A 22,454-nucleotide genomic window follows, 5' to 3' on the forward strand; every position below is an offset into this window, starting at 1 on the left:
AAACAAGTGCTATGGTTAAACATAGGCTACTACATTCTATCACTAAATACTGAAAGAAGCGTATGCTTTACATTTGAAGCTCTCCATTGTTTGTTGAAGTGTCATTTGTGGAATTAATGCCTTATATGTCTTCTCTCAAAATTGAACTAAATCTGCACACCAAATAAGCTTTCCATCATTATTAGTGTCATAACACATAGATTCTCTATGTTTTGGACCAAATTCAGAACAGATATTTGTATGGGTAAACAACATTAATTACTTTACCAACGTAGGTCTCATGCATACAAAATAGGACGCTGAAGGAGCCTTAGTAAGTTACAGTCAAAAATTAGAAGATAAATAACTGGGGAATACTGTGGAAACTGAAATTAGTCTTGCTGTGTGTTTACACTGTGTGACCACAGTCTCCATTTTATTCTGTAGTACTGAGTATCTGTTAATGTGTAGAGTGGATAGTAACCACTAAGCAGCTGCTCAGTATTTCATCTTGTTTCTGTTCAAGGTGTGGTTCTAGATCTGACATTGTACACTGTTCAAACCCTTCTCAGAAAATATGTACTACTCTATATTTTGCTGTTACCCTCATCATTATGATAAATGAAGGATGTCCAGGTCTTCATGTCTCCATGTCTTGTCCTCTTTCTTTCTGAGAGAGGAAGAACATGATTTATTCCCCATCTTACGGATGGGAAGATACAGTTGCCCAAGTAATCTTCAGTTCTTGAATGCTTCAGTTTAAACCTGTATGAATTAGTTTTATGTTAAGAAAAGAAGGCAAAAGTGAAGTGTAATTTCCTAAGTGTTAAAGAAGGATTTAACTGTCTCAAATTGGTTTGTCTCCCTTTCTGTCTTTTCCCCTTTCTTCCATTTTCCCTTCATGTCTCTGTTTCCATTTTGATTCCTCCTCATCTCTGCCCTCCTCTTTGGCCTAATTCCCTCTTCACTGTTAAATGCCCATGTGCTTCCAATTTATCCCCTCTAAGCTGCATGCTTTATCCCAGAGCTTTTCTGGGCTCCTTATCCAGTCTTAGAATTTCCACATATACTGAAATATTCTTCATTCTTTATGGTGGGCCATCCCTTTCTTGTAGCTTCTCATTACATCCGCTATGTCCTGTGGTCTTCTGCAGTGCTTTGCTGTCTCCTCTCTCCATTGTTCTATCTCTTTCTGTATTCTTCTCAACAAAGCAGTTCTAACCTGTCCAAGTTCTCCTTTCTTCTTCATTGCTAGTCCAGTCTCACTGGACTCCACCCCTAGCACTAGTTTCATGTTTTCTCCATAGTCAAATCAGACCACTGCCTCTTCTACCTGTGTGCAACATTTTGTCAGTCTGTCATTCTGCATGATGTGTCTTGTCACCCTTGTACAAACACAACTTAGTTATGAATGCAAGATACGGATTTCAAACACACGGGTTGGGTTTTTCAGGGTTTTTGCACTTTGGTAACTATGCTTATAGTATATTCTTTGATCTTATATTTTGGCTGAGTTTGTAAGTGAGTGTTTCACTCTCAAATGTCACTAAGCCATTTGTCTGATGTTTTGTAAAATTAAGCAGACAGTGAACATGTTGGTGGTTTTCAGATAGTACAGTGTAGTCTCCATCAGTGATGGAAAATAAAAGATAAAATTACTAAGACAAAGTGATGGTTGAGTTAGCCAGCAAGTGTGTGCCTGATAGGCATTTTGGTATCTGAGCCAAGACCTTTGGGTTTGGTTGGGAAATGAGAAAGCTGGATTTTGCAGATGTGCTAAAATTTAGTTTGAGATTTCACAGGAGGTTCCTCCAGTTTTAAGAGAGAGCATTTTTAGGGATTAAAATAAATTGTGTCTTAATAAACAAAAAGTCAGCTCTATTCAAGAAAGAGATGTTACTTTGAAAGTATTTTACATGTTTCTCTAGGATTATTGGGGAAATACACTTGAAAATAAACAAACATACATCATTCTCAAACTTGAATTTTATTACATGTAAATGGAACACAAACTTCAGAATATCTGAGCTTTATTCTGATCTATAAACCATGAATTTTGGCAGGGTTGAAATTTGGCAAAAGTCAATTCTTCCAGTCCTTCTTTTAAGTTCTTTCCAAAGTATGTATGTTTTTTCCTTCATTCGTTGTTTTTTTTAAGCAATGAGCCTGCGGAGGGGGGTGATAAGAACAGTCTTAAAATGTATTTTTATCTTAACCAGACTTAGCTACCTTCTATCCAGTGCTAGTGGGAGTTTTTCAGTAATTCTAATGCTATGTAAATGTGGACTGTGTTAGTGAATCTAGGAAAAAGCTGAATTTTGCATTAAAACACTATGAAAGCCTGTTCTGACCATATAAAGTGTGTATAACTTTTTCTAAAGGCTGTAGAAACATACAACTTCAGTTCCTATTAATGCTAAAAATATGGAGTTTTCTGTTTAAGTTTAGGAATAACACACAAGGTACACAGTTTGTCTAATCTTGAAATAGGCAGGCTTCTTTAATGTTTTATTTGTTTGACGAACAGGTACATACAAAGTTCCACTGCAGGCAAGCCCATGCTACAGGCACTGATACTTCCTGCTTGACATTCTCCTACGATGGTACTGCCCTTGCCAGCCGGGGAGGTAAGTGGTCAAAAGAAACTTTTGATGTATCGAACTTAAGACAATCTTAACATAATGCAGTAAACAAGCCATTTAAATTGTATCATTTCTAAATGTAATTATTCATGGTGGAGGTGAGATAGTAAAATTAGATATCGAAGATATAAACCTACAGTGTTTCACAGTTTACTTACTTTGCTTTGGTACGCCATACAATAAATACTGTCTTCCTGAAAGTGCAATTTAGAGCAGTTAAGAAATATTTAAAGATAATATTTTTTTGTTTATGTTGTGCAGTTCCTGATTTTTCTTCTTGACTAGCATTAGTAATATACCAAAAAGGAAATTATTAGCTTAATTAAAAATAAAATACAGCAGATTATATTATTTAGTTCTTTCTGGTAAGGTTATTACTTCTCTAGTAAGAGTGTGTGTGTTACAGGGTTTTAAATTCTTCAAGCAGCTTTCTAATGCAGTGTGCTTTTATGTTTTAATTAGAACTTTTTTGTAGTTTGTTATAAGCATCAAAAGGTGATAACTTGAGGTGAGTGGCCAAGATATACTTGAAAGGAAAAAAAATAGTCTACTGGATAGGGAAAAAAAAACACACCTTGTTTTTTAAATTTCAGTTAGAGCTGTTATAAAAGTATTGAGAATACAATGATGTTCATGAAGGTACATTCTCACCATTATTTTAGATGTACTGGATGGGGCGGTATCTGCCTAAAACAACTTTTCATCTGAAGATTTTTCTACCCAGTGTTTTGCAGGCAGGTGCAAGCATACAATCCAAGCTGTCTGGATGAAAACCAGCTGTAACTAGAAGCATTGTGGATGCATTAGCATGGCCCCAAGGCCAAATAAACAAGCCTAGGGAGAAGCAGTGTATGTTAATGTAGGCTCAATATTTGTGCCTGACATATGTACATGACATCTGGTCAGTTTGGTATGTAGACAGAGTGATATTACATATACAAAGTACTGTGATAGAGGTATCCACATGCTGTGATTCTAGTCTGGAGTGTAGTCTGCAATTGCTTGGCGTCCTCCTCCCTTTCCCTGTCCCGTATGATCTGAGTGGCATTGGTGGCTTTTTGCAATGGTGTGCAGCTGCTAGTGGATGGTGCTCTCACTGTGTATGTTTTGTTATGTTTCTAAGATTACAAAAATTATATTCCTCAGATCACGTGTTTCATAATAAAGTGGCAGTGGTCTTGTCCTTGGTAGCCCTTGGCTTACTAGAGGATGTTACTGTCACTTGGACTGTTTATTAATTGCTGTTCAGGCTCCTGGTATTCCATAAATAGTTGAGGTAAAAACTCTGTGTGTTTCTTACTGAACTGAACATGTGCTATGTGAGAACCTTCTCTTCTTCGGAGAGTAGGTAAACCATCTGTCTCACTGTTCCGGGCTAAGTAAAATGCTGCTGCTGCCTGCCAGTGGCGTAGCCCTCACAAAAGCCACACAGATGTACTTTACTTGAAATGATTTAAAGAGAAATGTTGGTGTGCCTTTTAAATACCCACAGCAAACCAAGAACACTAATGTGAGGATTATTCAATAGTGCTATCTTGAAACCTCCGTTTATGTAAATTCACTTATATTTTGCATTTATGAATGTAGATAACAGAAATGACCTTTGCACATTTTAATTGCTTGTGGCATTTGCTTGCCTGCTTTTCTTCATCTGTCTCCAGACTTTGTGTAGTGTTGAACAGACTTCTACTTATGCTCTACCTCACTGTGGTAAAAGCTGTATCAGATTTTGGTAGCTGTACAGAAATTTGGCCCCTTAGTATGGCTACAAGTACTACCTTTGTCCAATGCTTTTTTGTTTTGTTTTGTTTTTAATCTCTGTATGATACATGAAAAACAAGGAAGTTTCTTACCTTATTTTGACTTCTTTGGTTAGTGCTCTAATGTGAGTATTACTTTGGATCTGTACCAATAAAAGCAGATGTGGATCCAGCATTCATAGATTAATGCACCTGCCAAGTTCTGAGGATCAAAGAGAGGACTGTTGTTTAGGGAATGGGGACTCTCATTGAAAGCCTGATTGAATCTCCTGCATCTGATGTAAGTTCTGTGTCAGATGTAAGAGAGATGAGGCAGGGTCCAGCTGCAAGCACAAGGGAAAATGAAAAAAATAAAGGGATGCTTATGAGAGTTCCCAGTGTTATTCTTCTTGTGTATTTGGTAGTAACTTGCTGGAAGCTAAGAAAGTGATATTTTTACGCACTTGTAACCATGAAAGTATTTTTTTATATAAATACGGAAAAAAATACTATTTGGGAATGTTTTCTTCACTAGGTAAGCATTAGGATTTGGGGTCCTTTTATAACACACATTTCTGACTCCTCTTCTGCACAGAATCCACTTTTGTTATAATATGAAACCATGACTTTATTAATTTCATGGACTTCATGATAGCTATATGTTGGTTGGCTTGTCAGTAAACTTATGTAGAAAAGTAAGTTTATGTATAGAAAGGATGATAAGGGAGGATGTATAGAGAGGATGATTTGGTGATGTTGATATAGATATTGGTGAGAGCTATTCCAGGTCTAAGCGCAGAACTCCTGATTTGTGCCTTTTCAAATTGTCTGTCTCAGAATGGGCATGATGCTGACCTGCAGTGCCTCAGAGGGCTGTTCATTATCTTTTGTAGCTCCTTTTGCTGAGCCAGTGCAGAACGCAGAAGCCTATACTTTGCTGTGTAAGGTGTTTCGCCTTGCCTATGCTATAAGCCTTCACAGAAGGGCTCTAAGTTTATAAACATGATAAATTCTGATTTTCCGTTATGGTAAGCCTTTTCATACAGTGCCTTTTTTTTTTTTTTTTGCTATATTTTCTTATCTAAAATCTCAGTCCTTATATTTTGTTGTTCTCTCCAACAGTCTTCGTGAATTTTTGTTACTGACTTTTGCTTTCAAGACAAGGTTTCCTCTTAAAATAGAATCTTCTTGAAGGCTGTTGCTGACTTTAAGCTTTTCAAGTTTCTGGCAGATCTTTACTTTGGCAAATGCATTTGCTTTTTGTGGGTCTGTTTGCATCCATTTACTTACCTACTTGGTCAGTATCTTCTGGAGAAAAGAAAATAAATAAAGATAAAATCTTTGTAGTCTTAGTGCACTGGCCTTACTTTGACAAAACGCTATATGCAAAATGCCTGTCTTGGCTCACTACATATTCTTTTTCTAGGACTTAATTATTATGCCCATGGTATTTATGAAGAGAAACAGTGTCTGACCTGATCATATTGAACTACAGCCTGGTTATTGGTATCCTTCATCCTTCTTACTAAAATGGCAAAGAATAGAGTTTGAAATGCTGTTTAGTAAGGCTATAAAGGTTTTTTAAAAACCTGCCAAGCCTTGGAGTAGTCTGCCATGAAGAAAAATATGGAATTATCTAAGAATGAACTATTTTGAATGCTTAGCGCTGAAATGCACAACTTCAAGTTGTTTCTGTGTTTTTGTTTAAGAATAACTGTTTTGGCTGTATAAGAAGTAACTAAAAATAGATCAGTCCTACTGCAGCTCTCTTAAAGAAACCCATTAAGCATTGATGGAAAAAAATCATTGGAGTTGTGAAATATTAATATGTGTACTTTCTTAGTGACAGTGATTTCAACTCCTAATGCAAATTAAATTCGGGCACCAATATCGTATTTTCAGAAGAGAAAAAATTAATTTAAACATTGATTTGGAAAATCTTACATTATTCTTAAAAATGGTAAGAGATTCAAAGCATTGGCCAAGTTATTCTACTAGAATTTCTCCCTTAACTGACTATTTCTGCAGTCTTTAAGACAATGTTGCTTTTAAATCATCCAAAACTTCTTGAGTACTTCTGGTAGAATCATAGAATTGCTCAGGTTGGAAAGGACCTTCAAGATCATCAAGTCCAACCACAAGTGTACCAGCAGAGTACACTTTCTTGTTAGCAGGAGAGCCATATCTAAATGTCTGACTACATCTCTTCTGCTAAAGCCTGTCAAGACTACAGCTCAAAGATCATGTCAAGGCTCATGCCACTGCGAACAGAACAATCTTGATTGGTAGCCTTAGATCTGTCCCTATCCAGGAGATTTTCAGAGCAGCCAAATGGTATCCTTTGCATACATTTAAGAAGTGCTGGTTCTTTAGACATAACATCTTGATGATAAGTGTTTTTTTTTGTGGAGGATGGGAGGGAAGAAGGAAGGTTCATATTACAAAACCGAATGCTTTGAAGTGCTTGGGATGGTGTATGCTACGATATTCCCAAAACAAGGAGTCAACATTTTTTCTTTCTCGTCATTTTTAGCTTCCCAATGAAAAGAAATATACTCTGCTCTAGACATCATTTATTTAAGTTGTCCACTTCTTAAAAATATTTTGTAGTTAGGAGTTATTCTAGTCTTAATATAAACATACATGATGTACGAGGCCACACATTATTGCTTTCCCTGTGAAGGGTACTGCTGGCCTTGATTTCTTCTGTTGTGGCAAGTTATACTTATTTATTTATTTGTGCTTGCATTTTATTTCCAAGGTCTACTTTGAGTTCTTAATCTCAAAGCCTGGGAATCCAGAGAATACGCCTAAACAACAACAACAACAATAATAATAAAAATGACATCCCAAGGATTGTTCTTAGTAAGGAAGCATGTCCATGCCACTCGCCTACTTGCCGCTTAGATAATGAAAAACGTATAACTTTTTTCTAAAATTAATCTTAGTGTATTTTTAAGGGGAATTGTTGATTGAAAGTCCTTCTTTTCACCCTTGAAAGCACTGGTGTCAAATACAAGAAGATTCCTAGGTGTCTGTGTGAGATGGCTCAGGGCTCAAATTCTCATGCTTGAAATATGTATTCCAGAGGGATGATCGGCAGAGATGTAGATCTCTCCAAGAGTAACTAACTTTTCTTTTTCTTTTTTTTTTATTTTTTCATACTCACTTTGTTAATGTGTCATAACTTTTGAGAAGAGAATAAACACTCTGACTTTTACGGGTGTGCAGAATCACACCATGTTTATCAAACACAGAAGAGAATGGCTATAAATGTCTTGCTATAACCTCAGCTTTGGCTTTTATGGCCAAAGGTGTTGTGAAGGGGTGTGAAAAGATTTAATTATAGCAAGCTTGAGCTCACTTACTTCCTTTCTACCCCCTCCCCAAGGACTTCTGGCTGGTTCCAGGGCCTATTTGCCATACGGAAGTTGTAGTTTGTTGCTGTTTGCAGGCTAAAGAAGCAGGAGGGTTTCATTGCCTTCTGCTCTTTCTCATCTTTTTCACAGCTGCTGAGGCTCAAAAACTTACCAAAAACCATCCCCATTTGGAATGTTTCTACCCTATCATTCTGTTTGTTAAATTCTTTATTACTAACTCTTGTCTCTCTTGTTTCACAGGAGATGATACTTTAAAGATATGGGATATTAGACAATTCAAAAAGCCTCTTCATTCTGCTGAAGGACTGTCTAGCTTTTTTCCAATGTAAGTACTCTTAAGTTATACCAGTTACCAGAAACAGTGGTAGTTGTGCTAAGGAAGAGAGGCTATTGAGTGTGTACTGAGAAGTGAGCTGTTCTCAACTTGTCTGAGAAATGAATTGTTCTCATTTCTCAATAGGTCTGGAACTGTGGAGAAAAAACTGCACAGAGAGAACTGTTCTTGGCTATTTTAGGACTTAACACTGCTTTCAACTATCTCCTATTTCTTGTGATAATTTGTAGCTAGCTATGCTTATTTTATGCGGTTTTTTAGTCTCATATATCTTATGCCTAATTAGATTAGAAACTTTTCAGGAAGAGGCCAGTTCATTGCCTTGTGTTTGTGTAATGAGATATATTGAGTAAACCTCATTGCTATTTGGTCTATGATTAATTAGAAGAAAAAGCTAGATTGAAAAGCAGACATAACATAAAGGTGCATGGTATTAATTCAGGTTATGATGTTAGAAGTGCTGATTACTCTGTTCTTTGGTACTAAAGTAGTGTTTTATACTGTATATTGCTAAGTATTGAATTTCATCTTTTTATTGGTATTAGCTGCACTTCTATACCCGTAATACAGTCAAATCCAACTCTGTTGAATATTTACAATTTTAAAACAAGTTCTTGGAAAGGAAGATTAGGGACAGGTCAAGCTTGAAGTCACAACCACTCACTGTATTTTGTAGCATAGAGGAAAAATGAACAAACATTTTTTAGCAACTATATAAACACAACTGCTGTGCAGCATTAAAGAATGTATCATCAGTGAAAACAAAATTCAAGACTGATTTATTTTCTTACTGAATGATGATAACCAGATTTGAAAAGATTATGTTGTCTGTTTTCTACATAGAAATGTTCATAAGGCTTTTGAGAGAAAGAGGAGTTTTGTTGGGGGGAGGGGTTATGTTTGTTTGAGGTTTTCTTTGACAGCTTTGCACATTCTGTGCACAGTTGTAATTATAAATGTGAACTGTGCCCGATAACTATAGTAATAGATGATAACTGACAAAGGATGTTTTCATAAGCTTTGTATAAAAAGGAGTAACAAATAAGATTATTTGTAAGGAGTGTGATTTATAAATTAACTGCACAGTTTACTGGTTTGCTCAGTGTGATGGTGTATTTTTTTTTAACAGGACAGATTGCTGTTTCAGCCCGGATGATAAAATACTTGTCACAGGGACCTCTGTTAAGAAAGGTGGTGGCAGTGGGAAGCTTTTCTTCTTTGATCGGGAGACGTTTCAGAAGTTGTACGAGATAGAAGTTACTGATGCGGTATTTATTTTAGTCGTCTTCTATCCACTACTCAAAATAAGAATGAAATCTTATTCATTTGATTTTTTTCCCATGTACAGGTAGTAACCTGCTACCACTACTGTAATTTATTTTTATTCCATATTTATGAGAATTATGACCATAAGTAGAGTGCTATTCTCTCTATTATTTCAGTTAAATAAATAAATATAACCTTAGAATGAGGCCTTTGACCAGTAGGAGACCTCTGCTTTGGTGTTACTACTGTGTTCTTCAGGGGTTACTGTGAACATTTTTGGAGCTGTGAAGTGGGGCACAAATTCTGGCTTATACATTTATGCTGTTCATTCCACCATTTATCATGATGAATAGCCATTTTGTGACAAACTCCTGCTTGTCCTTGAAACTAGTCTTGTGACTGCTGTAGAATGTATTTCAGTGGACAGATGTATCTCCCTATATAGAAGGAAGAAGCTTAATACAGCAGATGAAAAAAAGTCCTCAGTAGTGTAAATAAGTAAGCCTATTGAAAACAAGTCAGGAGTGCAAGACATTCAAACGGAATTGCTGTTGCATAAGCATGATGCATTCCCATTAATTGTTGTGGTCTGTCAGCTAGCCACATCTTTGTTGCGCTGTAGTGCTTAAGGATATTGTTCTCCCTTTCTGCTCTTTTCTTAACTCACTTCTTGAGCACAGTAGTCTTTTTTTAGCACAGCACAACAAAACTGCTTGTGCTGGAGTTCATTTAGACAGAATTTATATTTATATTTACTTTTCAAATCTAATTTTCTCCTCTAAATTCCTTCTAAAGTAAAATCTGCTCATGGATGAATGTATATTTACAAATATATTAACAGTAAGAGGAGGACCAAGGAGAATCTCCATTCTTTACTGGACGCAGCTGGGAATGTGGGCACTGAGGATAATGAAAAGGCTGAGGTTCTCAATGCCTTCTTTATGTCTGTCTTTAAAAGTCAGATCAGTCATCCTCAGAGTACTCTACTCTCTGACCTAGAAGTCTCAGATGGTGAGTGGAATAAACCCCCCACGATTCAGGAGGAAACAGTCAGAGACTTACTACTCCACCTGGACTGCCACAAGTCCATGGGGCCAGATGAGATCCGTCCAAGAGTACTGAGGGAGCTGGCAGAGGTGATAGCCAAGCCGCTTTCCATCATCTATCAGTGCTCCTGGTCAGCTGGAGAGGTCCCAGAAAACTGGAGACTTGCCAGTGTGACTCCCATCTTCAAGAAGGGTAGTAAGGAGGATCCTGGGAACTGCGGGCATGTCAGCCTGACCTCAGTGCCAGGGAAGGTTATGGAGCAGATGGTCCTGAGGGAGATCACACAGCATTTGTAGGACAGCCAGGGGATCAGGCCCAGCCAGCATGGGTTTGTGAAGGGCAGGTCCTGCTTGACTAACCTGATCTCCTTCTATGATCGAGTGACCCACCTGGTGGATGAGGGAAAGGCTGTTGATGTGATCTACCTAGACTTCAGCAAAGCCTTCAACTCTGTATTCTCAGTGTATTCCACAGTATTCTCCGGGAGCAGCTGGCAGTCTGTGGCTTGAACAGGTGTACACTCTTCGCTGGGTAAGGAGCTGGCTGGAGTGCTGGGCCCACATAGTGGTGGTGAATGGAGTTAAATCCAGCTGGTGACCGGTCACAAATGGTGTTCCCCAGGGGTCGGTGCTGCGGTCTGTCATTTTCAGTATCTTTATTGATGACCTGGATGAGGGCATTGAGAGCACCCTCAGTAAGTTTGCAGACGACACCAAGCTGGCAGGAAGTGTCGATCTGCCTGGGGGTAGCGAGGCCCTACAGAGAGATCTGGACAGGCTGGATAGCTGAGCTGAAGCCAGTGGGATGAGGTCCAACAAGACCAAGTGCCCGGTCCTGCACTTTGGCCACAACAACCCCAGGCAATGCTACAGGCTTGGGGGAGAGTGTCTGGAAGACTGTGTAGGGGAAACAGACATGGGGGTATTGGTTGATGCTCAGCTGGGCATGAGCCAGCAGTGTGCCCAGGTGTCCTAGAAGACCAATGGCATCCTGGCTTGTGTTAGGTGCCAGTATATAGAATTGCCAGTAGGAGCAGGAAAGTAATTGTCCCTCTGTACTCAGCACTGGTGAGGCCACACCTTGAGTACTGTGTTCAGTTTTGGGCCCCCCACTGCAAAAAAGGCATTGAGGCCCTAGAATGTGTTCAGAGGAGGGCGACGAAGCTGGTGAGGGGTCTGGAGCACAGGTCTTCCGTGGGGTGGCTGAGGGAGCTGGGATTGTTCAGTCTGGAGAAGAGGAGGCTCAGGGGAGACCTGAAGGGTCTCTATAACTCCCTGAAAGGAGGTTGTAGTGAGCTGGGGGTCAACCTCTTCTCTCTTGTAACTAGTGACAGGATGAGGGGGAGTGGCTTCAAGTTGCGCCAGGGGAGATTTAGACTGGACATTAGGAAGTGCTGCTTGGAGTGGTCAGGTGCTGGAATGGGCTGTCCAGGGTGGTGGTTGAGTCACCGTCGCTGGAGGTGTTCAAGAAATGTTTAGATGTTATGTTGAGAGATGTGGTTTAGTGGGGTTATTGGTGGTAGGTGGATGGTTGGACTGGATGATCTTGTAGGTCTTTTTCAACCTTGCTAATTCTATGATTCTTTGATTCTACTATGTCCATCATTTCTGTGGCAGCAGTCTTGCAAATGTAATAGTGCAGATTTCAGATTAAAGCAAAAAGCACATGGTTTTGTGGAGAGGAAAAAGACATTTTTATTTTAAACAGATACATTCTAGATAGAGGTTTTATACTACACAGCAATTTTCATTTAGTTCTGAAGTATTTCTCCAAGTTAACATAAACTAGCTTTTAAATCTTCTCCTGTAGAACGTACTACTGCCCAACTTGTACAGATTTCTGATGGATGTTATTTTTTCTGATACTAGCATCATAACCAAGTGTTCATAAACATTTTCTGGGACAAAATGTAAATGCCTCAGTACTCCCTCTGAAGCTTCCTGACAGATCAAAGGAAACAGTCTGTATAAGATAAAAGTGTGGGAGGTAGGTTCTAATGAGAGCTTTTCTTTTCTGGGGCACAAGAAACAAAATAACTTAGCAATTCCATTCACAGTGATGGCATCTTCATTTGCTGGTGAGGAAGCTGGTAACGGAGGACAGAAAATTCCAATGAGATTTACGATTTCAAGAATGAGAAGCTACCTAATTTGATTTCAGAAGGAATATAACCATTGTTGGATTACTTTGTTTTATAGAAGAACTGTTCTTCAGTTCTTTGAAATAGAATGTCTGCTGACTTTCTCAGGTAGATAGTACAACAGGAGAGTTCTGTTGCTTAAAAATGTGGGAGAAGCAAAGAGTTGCAATCTAGCAGTAGGAAGTTGTTGGAAAAACAAAATTAGGTGCCCATATGTGACTTCAGAAGGGGCCACTCAGACAGTAAAAATTTAAGTATGTGTACAAATCTCAGCAGGTTCATAATTTTTGTACTGTAAGTTTATATAGGTGTTTGTATTTATGTAGTACTTTTTAAAACTGTAGTAAATTATATTTGCCTATGAAGTTTTAGTGCTGCTGTTTTTCTTCATCTGTAGTTATAAAATGTAAGTGTCATTTTCCTACTGTGAATATAAAGGATCAAATGAAAATAATGGAAATAATAGATGAAGAATTTGTTTTCATAAGTGCTGATTTTATGACATAGTTTTCGGTGAGCCAGTAGTAACAGTACCTCTGCAATCACTGTCCAGCTTTCAACTTCAACTCTACGCGTATAAGAAAAACACAGTTAAACGTATTGACCCTAGTCTAAAAGAAGAAAAATTACTATAAGTAGTGTTTTAAAATCAAAGCAGTATATTTTTTCAGAATTTTTCTATTTTTTTATGTCCTTGGACTTTTTTTATAGCTTTTGCTTTTCCTTCTCAAATTGCAGTGTTAGATGAGTTATAAATGAATAAAGGCATGCTAAAAGCAAACAAAGTTTAAAGATGCATGCTTTTGTATTTCATAAGCTGCACATACCATTTATTGGAAAGATCCATCAAGTCTGTATCTATAAATTGATGAATTTATAAGATTAGCATATATATAAATTGATAGGTTTTTATCTTGTGTGTAGTTTATCAAATCATTTTTTCAGCAGCTTAGTAATTAATTAGTATGTTTCTATTGACTTATTTCTTGGTTGCCATGTTATCCTTATACTCTTTCAAAAATGCAGGTAGACCAGTTAGTGACGTTAAGGATAAATATGTACTGTTGCCTGAGACTTTTTAACTAAATATCAAACATCTTTAGTATGTTATGTACTGCTTAAACATGTAATAGCAATATTTGGTTTTTTTTTTTTTTTTTTTCTAGTCTTTACATATATGGTGTTGCATTATACCATTATGTGTTGGAAAAGAGCACAAGAACTACAGTAACTGTCTCTACAAAGAGCTCATTTCTCATGGAAGTAAATTCAGATGGAGTTACTTCAAATTGCTGAAGAAGGGAATCGTTAGTCATTTATTTCAAGTATTCAGTGAAAATTATAAGACTTTTGACAATTGTTTGCCAGCTTAGTGATAGAATGGATATAAATCAGAGCAACAAAAAATATACTGCAAAGAGAAAACATAAACTGTTAACATGTAACTTTTTTTGATTATTTCACAAGGCATTTTTTAAAAATAAGTCTTTAGTAATCTTAGAAAGTGGAAAACAGTAAAGAACGGTAAACATTATCTTAAACCTCCTTGGTAAATAGCCAGGGTAACTGGCCTGTGAATGAACCTAGGAGGTAATGGGAAAATATTTAATGGGAATGTTTGACCAAAGCTATGTGTGGCATTCCTTTCCATCATACCACACAAACCTTTTTTTCACCTTTTCTTTCAAGTTTTCATGGGAAAAACCATTACTGCCTCAGAGCTGCTGGAGTGAAACCTTGTGGTTTTACTAATGGACTAATAGTCTGATTAGTCTCTTCTGTTGTGGCTGGGAATAGAATATTAATTAGATCTCCATTTAATGCATTAGGATTGGTGGTTTTCTGGTTACCATTTCTAGCTAAACCAACTACTACATTGTCCAACTACTGAATGCCATCCCACAATGTAAGCATTTGGACTTCTCTAGAACTCAAGTTTCTTGGAGAAATAGCAATGCTTCTTGAAGAAAAACTAAGTACTGGTAGGTAAATGTCAAATGTGGTGCAGACCATGAGCTTTGTCTCTGGCCAGTAGCAGTATGCCTGCATAATACGTGCACAAGGCAGATACACAGTGTTGTTATTCTCTGCTATCCTCTTGTGACTCCAATGATCTGTGACTTGGAGCTGTCTGGACACAGACAGGAATTCTATGGTTAACAGCTTTCAATGGAGTTCTCTTGGAGTTTATCAGGAAGTGAAACAACTGTGTTACAAGATAATGGCAGGTTTGTTTGCTTGCTGCTGATTAAATCAAAACTCTGGGGTCAGAAGTGCCTCTGATGCTCTCTGTACAGTACTTCACACTTACTCTGGTTCAGTCTCTACTGGAGTGATTGGAAATGATGAGGGCTTTGGAGAGTAACCACAGCTGAACATGCTAAACTATAAAAATTAATTTCTTAGCTTTTGTTAATACATTTTTGAAAACAAATCTTTGCCCTGCTATGGACAGAAAACAATTCTTCATCCTCCTATGCACATGCTACTTTTTTGTACTTTTTCTACCACTGTTTACATTATTGTGATAGAATAATCAGAGAGTAGTTCTTTTGCCTTCACCTTAAATAGCCACAAGATAACATTTATATGAAAAAAAAATTATAGGTTAATAGTAAGTAAGGTTTCATCTTTCAGGATTTATGTAATGGACTCTTCGGAATGGAAGGGAGGTTTCATTGTCTGGTACAAATCAAGGAGGATTTATTCCTAATTCTTGGGTCAATTATGCAAGATTGAGATCTTCATGAGAATTAGTTATAAATACCTACTGTATGGGAAACAGTGTTGGGTACACAACATTTTCCCCCTGTATTAAATTAATTTAATATAGCTGTGAACACTCACTTGAATCACTCTCACATATCTGTCATTCATTTATCTGATTCAAGCATATTGACCAGTAATTATCCTTATTAGAGGCAAGATTGATTTTGGCAGCAGTGGAGCAGTCTTTTTCCCCATACAGAAAGGAGATGAAGTACACTCAATTAGTGACAGACAAGAGTAGGCACTAAAAAAATATGTTGAACAATTATAGAAATTAATATTTTTAAATGAAATTGTGAGTAATTCAGTAAAGATGATAAGGTTATGTATGCTAGAATGAGATATGCAAACTTTTAAAATATCCATCAGGTTTTTGTAGATAAACCACAGTTCAAAACCATATATTTATGCTTGTTTGGGGAATCATATTTCTGTTAGGAGAATTCTTCAATATTTTCTTAGTTTTTCAAAATAAGTAGAAGTTAAATTATTAAATAGTCCTGAAAATCTCTCTAAGGGATGTTTCAGGAAGGTCTTGTGAGACAAGCTATAAATAAACCTTCATTTTAAATTGAAGAATGAAAAGAAAGAAATACGAAACTTCCACTACCCTTTATGCAGAGTTGATATAGGATTGCAGTATTCCTTTCACTGACCTCAAATGATATCATTTACTGGTTATAAGGCACTGTAGTATGCTAAAGGGCCTTTCCAGTGTGGCCCAGCTGATGAAGATTTAAAGCTTTTTAATAAAAGGGAAATAATTTTTTTAACTTAGGGGAGATAGCAGCATGGTACGTCTTGTTTTTTTAGTGTATTTCTTCTGTTTGAAAGGAGAATCTAAATTTCACAATAAGGAAGTAAGAGCGATATTTAAGGTCTAGTTAATTTTTGTATTAATTAACGTAAAAACTACCTATTATGAATAATAGGAGTGTGTTTTCTTTTTTAATGATGTAGCTTGTCAGTTTTTATTGTCTGCTTTAATATGTGTAAAGACAGTGTAGTCCTTCCATCCTGTATCCTGCAGCAGCGCTTACTTTATTTTAGGGGAGCTGTCACTAGAGGCTTGAGGTGTATGAGAAAGATAAACTGCACAGCTTTCCTCACTGTAACAGTGGGGGTGGTACATGAGAGTTGTCTGCCTTAGTTTTGCAATATACTGTTCTGAAAATGTGACTGTAATTCTCACAGAGCAGGTGTTTAAAAATGTTTGGCCTTGCAGTTACTAGAAAAACAATTTACCACTCTGATTATGTCTCCTTCTCTGTTCATCAATTAAAAATCATTGTTTAGTTGTTCATTTCACTTCTAAGAATGTTTTATAGATGTGCACTGAAAAATACATGATACAGCATTACTATCCATATGTTTTACATTGGGTTCCTGTTTTAAATTATTGGCCTCTGAAAATGCTTTTTGGACTTTTCAGGTTTCTGCATAGAAAATAATAAATTTTATCCATTTCTGATCCTTTTTCTATTGGTTGTTTCCACACATTTTCTAAGTCATGTTTCATGGGGGAAAAACGTTGGTATTGTTTCCTTACTACTATGTTCTCATGAGTATTTTAAATCTAATGATAGCAGGTCACTGCATTCTATATATTCCCTAACTTCCCACCTTATTTATTATACTTGGCTCTTCTCCTTGGGTAAGCTCCAGTGGACTCTCAAATCGGAAGATTTTTGCATTTGTGTCTTAAAGCATATTTTTAATATAATATTAGAATGATTTTGTTGTGTGAGCAGCCTTTTTTTCAAAGCACGCGCAGTATCAGTGTATGGGTACCACCCTTTGCTGAAAAGAAGAAGGGTGGAAGTAAACTGATAGTATTTGTTGTCCATCTTTGCTGACGTTTGGAAATGGCTTAGTATCCAATGTTATTTCTTTTTTTTTTTTTAATTAAAAATGTGGCAGTTTTGTAAGAGTTATTCAGTCTAACGTTTTTCCATCCTCTGGTCTGTGAGTGCAGCCAGAAGGCAGACCAGCCTTTCCCAGACAGAACAGCATGGCATAGCACGTTTTTGGCTGCTGGATCACCACTGAGTTGTAAGATACTAGCAAAAAGAGATTACAAAGTGAGCAGTGGGAATTAATATCTCAGACCAGCATTATCTTTCTGTGGCTCTTAAGAAGAGTTTTTGTTGTTCTAAGAGGCAAGCAGACAGCTTTTGTAGCTGATGTTTCGTGCATACCTCCTGCAGAAAAATCAAGGTGACTATAGAAGGAAAAGTCTTTACTTCGTGACTAACTTCTGTCAATTGTGGTATTAACCATAGTTAGATCCTTGATTATTATGTGGAAATAATGGTATTTCTGCAAGTAAGATTCAGATTAAAATGTTGAGTTTGATTATTTTTTTAAATTTACCATAAGTTCCAGTTGTGTAGAATTGGAGAGAAAACATGTTCTTGTAGAGTTGATGACAAATGCACTGAAACAGGCCCTGTTTCTGAACTTGGTAGAATATGAGGGGGAGGAAGTAAACGCTTCCTTTTGAATCTTTCAGATCTTGAAGACAGGCAGGAATTATTCTGCTTCTTTTAAGTTATAATGCTAATGGTCCTATCCTGCAGCCCAGCGTCTTTTTTTTTATTGTATTCTGAGACATTTCTCTCTCTCTCTCTTTGTTGCCATATATGTTCTTTCTAAAATGTATTTCATAAGCGCTTAAAGAGAGCTTTTCAATCCATGAAAATGGTGGGCGACTTCTAACATGTCTGTAGAGATTTATATGAGTACAGTAGATTTGTATCCGCCTTTACAGCATCAAAGTATCTGAATTTTCCTAATGGATTCATACGTTCATTATAAAATGGAAAAACTTGAAAGTCACTGCATTAATGCCTTTCCTAAATGCAGAAGCTGTTTAAAATTGGTAGATAGTCGAAGAGGAATGGGAGAACTATTGTTGAAGGATTTTGTGTTAGTGAAAAGCTGTCTGTAGCTGGTAGCATCCAAACATTTTAATGTTTGAAATAATTTGAAATGTTATTACTATTGTTTCTTAAAAAACAATAATAAGAAGCTGGTAAGGCTTACTACATAATATTACGTCAGTCTTAAGCTCCTCCATCTTTAAAAGATATCACGCTGCACAAGCAGTTCTTCATCAGGAATATTTAACTTTTTAACAGGAGTAAAGAAAATAGATCTTCTAAGTGAACTAGTTGCATGCATTTGCGGACTGGACTTATTTCCTTCATCAGTGTTAGAATGTGTAAAAATACAGTTAAAATAAATGTAAATGCCCAGTCAGAAAAGCCCAATTTGTCTGTTGTTGTAGTGCCCTATACTTATGGAGTCCGTGAGCACAGTCAGAACATCATTTTACACATTCAATATCTTCCTTGCTGACATGCCTCTTATCTGACTGTCTGGATAGCCAAATGCAGCAAATCCGAACAGCACTGTTCAAACAGGACCCATCACATACCGTCATGGCCACTGAAGCAGAGCTTGCGTGTAAGAAAGAGAAATTTTGTTAACGTTTTTCTTTTCCTAACTGAAAATATTTTCTTAGAGCAGCACCTCTTGCTATCATTATTGTATAGCTTCAGAACAGATTCTGCGGGAATTATTTACTGGATTATAGGTTAGGAGAGGGAGAAGAAGCAAGGGGGAACTGTGTTTGTGTTTTACTCTCATTCAGTTTTTAAGCATCTATAGAGCTAGAACTGAACTTTCAAACTAAGATTCTGAAGATTTGCTGGACAGTTTTAGAAGTTTGTGTCTGCTGTATCATTCTGTACAGGGAATATTTAATTTGGCTTCCAGAATCCTTTATCCTTGAACTGGGGAGTTTTATGTAAGTAGCACAACGTACTACAACGCAGATTCTCATTGTGTTGCTCCATTTAGTTTTCTGTTTTTCTTGTATAGTTACTTTGGCCCTTGTAGGCTGCAGGGGATTCACCTGACCAAATATAGATGTCTACAGCTGATCCAGTCACCCTCAGCTCCCTTTCTAATAAGCAGAGAAAATAAACACATCCAGACTGTGATTTATCTCATACTTAAGTAGATACCTAAAATAGGTTAGATGAAGGCCACTGTAAAATGCTGATTTCTTTGTATTAATTGTAAAGGGAGGTGGTAGATCATAGACATTTAGAGTAGATCTGTGAAGTTGTAGATACCTTAAGTTTGGTGAGATAAGTCCCACTTAAGATCTTCAGTTCCCTCTGTTAGTGTTGATTCTCTCTTACTAAATGTTTCACCTCACTTGTTCTGATCTTCGCAGTTGCAAAGTTAGACAATAGGTTACTTCTGCATATTGATTTAAAAGATTTATGACTTTAGGCAACGTATATTGAGAAAATGCTGCCACTCCATGGAAGAACCATGCTAGATTAGATTCAAGTGTAAGGTCTTTTAATTGCACCTGATTTCCAAACTTCCAAAACATCAGCATCTTCATCTTATGATTACAGAACATTATATAAATTTGAACAAACTCTTTTTTTGATCAGTGAAAATATCAGCAAACATACAATACATTCTTACTTCAACTGTTGAAATGTGTGGAAATATAGAATTAGTATGTTCTCTTTCCTATTTTTCAATTAATCTCTAATTGACAGTATCTTTTTTTTCCAGTGGTAAATTACCAGCATGTGGCAAATAGCTTGTGAGGAAATCATTTTTGCTTTTTTCGGCTCACAAGTGAGATGTTGACTGCATACTCACCACAGAGATAATGCAAGTATCAGCTGTATGTTAGCATCTTTCAGCAGAGATTTCTGCCCTCTGCGTATAGTTTCTGTTGTGAAAATAAATGAATCTTCTCCACTTACCAGTCTTATTTGTCTGTACTTTCATTCAAACAGTTTTCTTTTTGTTAATTGCCATGGAAGTAGAAATGAATTCAGTAAACTTAGCCTAGAAGTGTGATAGCTACAATTTTTGTGGAGAGGAGTGAAAGACTGTACCTGAAGTGAAGAGAAAGAAAAATTGAAAAGGTTTATTCCAGTAGTGCATTACCAACATGGAAGCATTTTTTTCTTCCTCTGCCCTGCGTGGCAGAAGGAACCATGCCAATGAACCTAAGTAAGCTGATACGTTATTATGGGTTATCATGAAATGCACTTCACATGAAATGTTCAGTTTCAAAGACACACGTGTGGTTTTTAACCTTAAAACTTAACTGTCTTTAGGGAAAAGGGGTTGATTTCAACGAAAACATTTCCTGACTGACAGGCAGTAAGACCTTATGGAGAGAAAAGAAATTAAAACATCATTGTAAAATATGACCCCGTCTAAATTTACTTTAAATTTTGTAGTAGCAAGGAAAGAATATAGCTCCACTGAGCTGAGTGCTGCAGAAGTGTATAATGATTCCTATTTATGCCAAAAATAGGTCCTTGGAATGTTTTTGAAAATGATGAAACTTGATGCCATGCCAGTCCTGCAACAAATGTTGACCTCTGTACTCCAGTTGATGATTACACGCACGGGCACACAAATGGTGTCTGTTTAATGAGATTTTGCTAATAGCAAAAGATTATGTAATATCTTGGGGTTTCTTTACATGTAAAAGTAGTTAAATTTTGTTGTATACTGGTTAAATTTTCAACTGAAATGTAAAAAAATTAAGAAGTCCATACTTCGTACAGTGTCAACTCACAGACATGTCAAATGTTAGTAATGGGAATGAAAGAAGACAGTGATGGAGAGAAACCTTAATTTTCTCTAGCTGTCTTGCAGGAGGGTGAAGGAGGACAGAGATGAATAGTGCTTTCTAGACACAGTCTTTGTACAGGCAGTCCTTATTCTGTTGGGTAACAGGCAACCTTACATTTTGGAAGGTTCAAACGATACTAGTGAGATTAGGTGACTGCCCACACTCTTGAAAGTGGCAAAAAAATATTTGCAGGGGTTAGAATTAATGTTTCTGCAAAGGCCATACATACTCTGTAATAGTGGGAACTCGTAAGGCTTGCTGGATTGCTGTTTTTTTTTTTTTTTTAAGGCTTTATGTTTATGTATGTTTTCTGTATTTTCTTTCACCTTACAGTAGGAAGTTGAGCTATATATTAAATATTTCAGAGAAAAAGAAAACATGGCATGAATCTTTTTTTATTATACAAGAACTGTTCTGCAAGTTCAGTACACTGAAGAAACTGCTTGTAGCCAGACAAAAGCCAAGACTGCTGGGATGGGGCTGTGTAGCTGGGGAGATGTGGGAGTGACCTGTTAATGCTTGGCTTGACTGTCTCATGAAACCTTGCCCTCCTGTTGATGACCAGCCTGGCAAGCCTTGCTCCAGCTGTGTCTGACTTGAATGCCCCCAGCCAATTGCTTTACTTTCCTATTTGTCCAGAGGACAGAAGGAGTGTCAACACAGACTGCTTCCCCTTTTGGGGATGGCTGCAGGAGCAGGAAACCCTGGTCTCCGGAGAGGCTTTTTCAGTCCCTCACCAAGGAGAAATACCATGGCCTCTTTCTGGCAGCTGAGGCTGTGGGGAAGCCTCTGATAATGGGTGGAAAAGGGAGCCATCAAGGAGCTAACGCAGGAAGAGGAGGCCACAGCAGGTATTCGAAGATCTCTAAATCCCAGAAAAGAGTAGGCAGTGCTCACTCCATCCTGGGTCTGTTCCATCCATGCTGTAAAACTGAATGTTTTTACTTGAAGTGTGGGCTGGGGAACTGAATTTTGTCATTACTGCTGCAATCTTGAACTGTCTTTATAACCAAAGATCCAGGAGAATTCTTTCAGTCCTTGACATCAGTCTGCAGTTTTATGACCTTACCAGCCTCGTGGTTTCATTGTAGTGGTAAATTTTCCATTCCTGTGCAACAAATCATTTTAATCTTTTCTTGCTGACCTTGTAAAATGCCCTCTCTGCATTGTTTACCCCTGTAGGGGTGTTAGCACAAGTGTTCTGGACAGTTTCAGTTGAGGTAATTAGCTTTTGCTTGCTGAGAAATCTGTTTCAGTTATTCTTCACTTTGCCTGTTAAACACAGGAATCTATTTCTAGGCCAGAATAAATGTTCCGTTCTGTGTTAGAAATAATTCTGTTTCAGGCTTCAGCACTGCATTTAGAGGCCAGTTCTGTCAAAGCACAGGGACATGCATAGTACCGTTAGAATAGTTGCCTACTGAACTAGCGCTAATGGAAAATAACCTAACAAATATTACGTGATGTAGTTT

At 37.3% G+C, this 22,454-nt stretch overlaps 1 protein-coding gene across 2 annotated transcripts in view; it reads left to right on the top strand.

Moving 5' to 3' along the window:
* The window catches only part of WDR70 (WD repeat domain 70), a 143,529-nt gene that overhangs the window by 100,056 nt on the left and 21,019 nt on the right, over positions 1 to 22,454 (top strand). For both annotated transcript variants that reach the window (XM_021380658.1, XM_021380659.1), the window contains exons 11-13: positions 2,507 to 2,606; positions 7,981 to 8,065; positions 9,204 to 9,342. In XM_021380658.1, the coding sequence (XP_021236333.1) occupies positions 2,507 to 2,606; positions 7,981 to 8,065; positions 9,204 to 9,342 (324 nt within the window). The remainder of the gene's footprint in view (positions 1 to 2,506; positions 2,607 to 7,980; positions 8,066 to 9,203; positions 9,343 to 22,454) is intronic.

This window comes from Numida meleagris, chromosome Z (assembly GCF_002078875.1).
Source record: "Numida meleagris isolate 19003 breed g44 Domestic line chromosome Z, NumMel1.0, whole genome shotgun sequence".
Classification (NCBI taxonomy): Eukaryota; Metazoa; Chordata; class Aves; order Galliformes; family Numididae; genus Numida; species Numida meleagris.